Genomic DNA, 5968 nt, shown 5'->3' on the forward strand with positions numbered 1-5968 from the left:
ATCATCCTTGGAAGCTAGCATTACACTGATCCCAATACCATACAAGGATCCAACTAAAAAGAAAACTATAGGCCAATTTCTCTAAAGAACATAGATACAAATATCCTCAACAAGGTACTGGCAAACAGAATGCAGCAAAGCCTAAATAAATAAATAAATAAAATCATACATCATGACCAAGTAGGCTTCATCCCAGTAATGCAAGGATGGTTCAACATATACAAATTGATAATGTAATTCATCACATAAACAGAAGGAAGGACAAAAATCATACAATCATCTCAACAAATGCAGGAAAAGACTGAAAAAAATTCCATATCCATTTATGATTAAAAACCTAGATGAGGGCCGGGGAGATGGCTCAGTGGAATAAGCGCTTCCCTGGCAAGCGCAAGAGCCTGAGTTCAATCCCCTGTTCCGCAAAACACAAACAAACAAACCTAGATGAGCTGTGCTTGCCCCGCCCCGGGGGGAATACTGAGATAGCAATTGAGACTGGGAGTGGAGGCACTTGCCTGTAATCCCAGCTCTTGAGAAGCTGTAAACAGGCTAATCGGATTACTAAGAGTGTGATCTAGTAGTGATACCCTGGACACCCTGTAGAGCCTTCCCTAAAATACAAAAAAGAAAAAAAAAAATACCTGGATGAAAATAGGCACAGAAAGATCTCATCTCAACCTGACAAAAGTCATTTATGACTAACTGCTAACATCATATTAAATGGAGGAAAACAAAAAGCTTTCCTCCTAAAATCAGTAACAAGACAAGGATGTTCATTGTTATCACTCCTGTTTAAAACAGTTCTCAAAACATTAGGGGGCTGGGGAGATGGCTCAGTGGAATAAGTGCTTCCCTGGCAAGCGGAAGGGCCTGAGTTCAATCCCCAGTTCCGCCAACAACAACAACAACACAACAACAACAACACATGCCAGCCCTGCCCCCAGGGTGCATGGAGACTGGGCTTGGTAGTGTGTGCTGTAATCCCAGTGCTTTAGAAGCTGTAAACAGGAGAATCACTACAAGTTGGACCTGTGTAGTGAGACTGTAGACCCTGTACTAAAATAAAAAAAAAAAAAAAGCTACACATAGGAAATGAAGTAAAAGTCTTATTTGCAGTTGACCTGGTTCTACACTTTTAAAACCTGAAATATCCTAGCAAAAGACACCCAGCATTAATAACCAAATTCAGCAACATAGCAGGATACAAATTAAACACACAAGAATCAACTTTATTGCTAATGATGAATTCAAGGTAGGAAAAACACAACCATTTTACAATAGCATCAAGAAAAATTAAATACCTAAATTACATTGGCCTGCAAAAGGAAGTTGAGGAGGACATTGGGAAATGGAAAGATAACCCTGTTCCTGGATAGGCAAAACTGCTAAATTACAATGGTTATACTTCCAAAACTGATAAATAGATTTAATGCACTCTCAATCAAAATACCAACAGCATTCCTCACAGATCTAGAAAAAGAAAAATCCTACAATTCATATGGAACCAGAGAGACCCAGAATAGCAAAGGCAATCCTGGGTTACAAAAAAACAACAAAAACAAAAAATAAACAAAACAATAGCAAATCAGGAGGCATCATAATCCCAGACCTCGAGTTATACTGCGTGGCCACTGTGATTAAAACAGCACAGTAGTGGCATAAAAACAGACAGGTAGCTCAATGGAACAGAACAGAGGAAGCAGAAAAAGCCCTAGGCACACAGAGCTCTTTGATCTTTCACAAAGTGGCTAAAAGCATACCCTAGAAGTTTGACAGCCTGTTTAATAAATGGTACTTGAAAAAATTTGATATCCACTTGCAGAAGATAGTCTGCACCCACATCTTACCATGTACTAAACTGAAATCTAAATGGTCCAGGATCTAAATGTTAAAATGATTTGTTGGAAGAAAAAACAAACAAACAGGTAAAACTGGTAAAGATATAGGTATAAGCACAGGCTTTCTGAACACACCACCAATGGCACAAAAAATAGTACAAGAAAAAAAAAAAATCAACAAATGGGATCAAATCAAATTAAAAAGCTCCAGCACAGCAAAGGAAACAGAGTGAAGAGACAATGCAGAATGGGAAAAAATTTTGCCAGCTATTCCTCAGACAGAGGACTAACATCTAGACTACATAAAAAAATTACAACACGGACCTCCTTAAAATAAAAGATCCATTTGAAAAAATTGGCAACTGAAATAAAGGGATATTTCTTTTTTTTTTAAATTTTATTTATTTACTTATTAGAGAGAGAGAGAGAGAGAGAGAGAGAGTGTGTGTGGTGTGTGTGTGGCCAGCTCAGCCCACCAGGGGGCGGGGCCGGCTGGCATGGGACTGAACCGCGGTCCCTGGTGCTTTGCTAAGCTTGTTCTAAGTAGGTGCTTTAGACCACTGAGCCATCTCTCCAGCCCATAAAGGGATATTTCTAAGTACAAACGGCCAATACACACATGAAAATGTATTTAACACTGCTGGGATGCAAGTTAAAATAACATCGAGATGCCATATTATGCAAGCAAGAATAGCAAGCATCATCAAGAAGTCAAAATACCTCCAGATATAGCGGCACACGCCTGTAATCCCAGGACTCAGAGGCTGAGGACTCCGGAGGATTGGCATGAGTTCAAGGCCAGCCAGATCTACCTAATGAGTTCAACGGAAACCTTGTCTCAAAACACACACACACACACACACACACACACACGAAATGAAACAACAACAAATGCTAAAAGGTTGTGGGGGGAAGGAACCCTTCTACACTGTAGGTGGAAATGTACCCTATGGACATCAGTGGTGAGATGCCTCCAAAAAAACTAAAACTAAAAATTCTATTTAACCTAGCTATTCTGCTTCTAAGTAGCTTCTTGAGTTAAAACCGTTACACTGATAAACGCACACTCGTGTGTACACAGCACAGCTTATAATAGCTAAATCTTGAAGCCTACATGTCCATTAACAAATGAATAGCTAAAGAAAGTGTATGTATATATAGTGGAATACTATTCTGCCTCAAAGATAAACTTGAAGCATTAGTAGGTAAATGGATGCACCTTGAGTCCACGTTAAGTGAAATAAGCCAGACACGAAGACCTGGTTTCTCATATGAGAAACTCAATAATTATACACTTGATAAAGGAGTTTTGTTTTTGTTTTTGTTTTTGTTTTTGTTTTTTTTGGATAGGGGCACAAGAGATGCAGTAAGGAGAGGAAGGAAAGAGGATTAAAACAGAATTGAGGAAAAAAGGAAAATAGAACTTTTGTAAATGAACGGAATGAAGAATTAGGAGCTGGGAGTAGGGAATTAAAAACTGGATGCGTGTATGCATACCAACTCCCCGTGATATGTACTGCAAATATGCACTATCCCCGCTCCCCCCGCAAAAAAAAAAACCCAAACCTAAAAACTGCGTAACATCTACGAGGGAAGCAACCAGCTTTCTTCCGCAGGCCTTGACGCATTCACTGCCCGAGCGAAACCTAGCAACAGGACGACGCTGGGAAGCTGAGGAACGGAAGAGGCGTGGCCTAAGGGAGCGCGCAAGCGCGGAGCGTCCAATTTGCCCCTCCCCTTCCCGCCTCCCCCGCGGGCGCCCTCGCTCCGCCCCCTTTCCCGCCCATTGGGGGGTTGGAGGCTCAGGGCTGGAGTTGCTGTGGCCTCCCAGTGAGCTAGAACCGGGTTCAGTGGCCTAAGCAGCATGGCGTGGAGACAGCTCAGAGTAAGTTTGAAAAGTGAGCATTGCAGGGCAGGGGCAGAGTCTGGAGTCGGGACGAGGGCGGAGTGGAGGTCTGATCCAGGTGGGGCGCGGAAGGAAGGGGATTTGTGCGTCTTCGGGGACAGCTTCAAATGCTCGTGCGTGTGCATTTACACGTGTACTTGGCCAGCTCTGTGTAAATGAGCAAGTATGCCTGGGCGGATGCCGATCTATGTGCACTTGGGCCATTTTTGCTGAGCTCAGTGCAAGGCCTTTAGTGACACGCGGCCGCCTGGCTGTGTGTGCAGGATCTACGCCCGTTGGGCAGAGATCTGTGACCTGTTGCATCCTGTGGACCCTGCATCCTTGTGCTCAAGTGTTAATCAACACGAGGTGGTTTCTCTGGTCTCAAAGAGATGGAAAATGTGTGGCCTACACTAACAGCTTGGAGGGACCCTTAAAGGCAGTTCTGATCACAACATTTTAGATCCTCCACATTCTGGCGAGGATCCTCATCTGTTTTTCCTTCCTCATTTTAAGTCCTGTATTCCTAAATTCCAAACCAACTTTCTCTCTTTCCCCATCCTATGGGACCTTCTTATTCCTGTCATCAAGAGGTCCTTGAGCTGGCCAAATTGCTCAGCGGTTTAAAGCACCTGCTTAGGCAGACACAGGAGTCAAGAGGTTTGAACCACGGCCTGCCTTGCCAGCCTCGACCCTAGGGCGTGGTGGCGTTCGCCTGTAATCCTAGCGCTTGGGAAGCTGAAAACAGGAGAATCACTACAAGTTCCATCTGTGTAGTGAGACCCTATAGTCCCTGTAGATGCTGCATTTTTTTTTTTTTTTTTTTTTTTGTATTTTAGGGAAGGATCTACAGGGTGTTCAGGGTCTCACTACTAGATGGGATTCGTAGTGATCCGCCTGTTTACAGCCTCCCAAGAGCTGGGATTACAGGCACGCCACCAGGCCTAGTCTCAATCGCAGTCTCAGCACGCCCCGGGGGCGGGGCAGGCGCAGTAGGCTCAAAGATCGAACCTCTGGCCCCAGCGCCTGATTGCAGGGGCTTTAATCCGCAGAGGGAGGGGGCTGGGGAAAGGGAAAAACAGAGATTCATCCTTCATGGTTTCCTACTACCTCCTAGTTAACTCGTGTTTATCCTGTCAGGAATAAGTCACCTCTTGAAGGCGTCCTTTCCTTTGAGATTTGTTGGGTCCACACAGTGAATATTTTTTCCCTTCCTAGCAGATTGCCATAACTGTATTTGTATGATAACTGATTGTCTCTTGAAATTGCCTTCACTTAAGAGTAGGGACGAGGGCTTTTATGCCCATTTTTGAGCTTAACCAGATTTGTTTTTGAGACAAAGGCTATGTAGTTCAGGTTGGCCTTGAACTCATGGGGACCAATTGATCCTACCGCCTCAGCCTAGGGTGCTGGCATCACAGGTGTGCACACCACACCCTGCTGAATTATTTTTTTAAATGTATTTGGTACAGAGTCTCACTACACAGCTTGGACTCATAGTGAGCCTCCTGTTTTCAGCCTCCTCAGTGTTGGGATTATAGGCGTGCACCAGCATACCAGGTATTGGTGGCCGGCTCAGTGCACCCGGGGACAGTGTGGCATGTGATACTGTGGATCTGAACCCGGGTCCCTGCACTTGCCGAAGCGGGCACTTAGTCCGCTGAACAGTTTTTGTCTTTGAGATAGGGTCTCACTCTACAGTTCAGGCTGCTTTGGAGCTTACTTTGTAGACCAGGCTGGTCATGAACTCACAACCATCCTTCTGCCTCTGCCTTCCAAGTGCTGGTATTGCAGCTAAATGCAACCATACCTGGCTCTCTGTATAATTTGAAAATGTCAAAATAATGTCCTAACCACAATAGAAGAAATTTAATATCATGTATTTCAAAATGTGAATATTGAGACATGACTCACATAGATAAGTGAGATGAGTAGGTGTTTTAAGCTTTTAGTACTTAAAAAAAAATGTACTTACACATGTGTTGTACTGTCACACAACCCAAGTAAAATTCTGTAGCATTCCTGATGGGATTTCCTGAAAGGGTGACTAATTTTTCATTATTCATTCACTTATGTATTTAGGACAGGGTCTGCAAGGGTCTTCATGGTCTCACTACACAGCTCTGACTCATAGTGATGCTCCCGTTTTCAGCCTCCAAAGTGCTGGGATTACAGGCATGTACTACCATGCCAAGTTTCAGTGGGCTGTCTCAGCAGCGTGCCCGGGGTGAGGGTGGGGGTGGGG

The 5968-nt window shown here is 43.9% G+C and overlaps 1 protein-coding gene across 2 annotated transcripts in view; it reads left to right on the plus strand.

Moving 5' to 3' along the window:
- Positions 1-3628: 3628 nt before the first annotated feature.
- Positions 3629-5968, plus strand: part of Dhodh (dihydroorotate dehydrogenase (quinone)) — a 14059-nt gene continuing 11719 nt past the window's right edge. For both annotated transcript variants that reach the window (XM_004625810.2, XM_023709391.1), the window contains exon 1: positions 3629-3723. In XM_004625810.2, coding sequence (XP_004625867.1) covers positions 3703-3723 — 21 coding nt within the window. In that variant the 5' untranslated portion in view covers positions 3629-3702. The remainder of the gene's footprint in view (positions 3724-5968) is intronic.

Source organism: Octodon degus, unplaced genomic scaffold (genome assembly GCF_000260255.1).
Source record: "Octodon degus isolate 3935 unplaced genomic scaffold, OctDeg1.0 scaffold00011, whole genome shotgun sequence".
NCBI lineage: Eukaryota > Metazoa > Chordata > Mammalia > Rodentia > Octodontidae > Octodon > Octodon degus.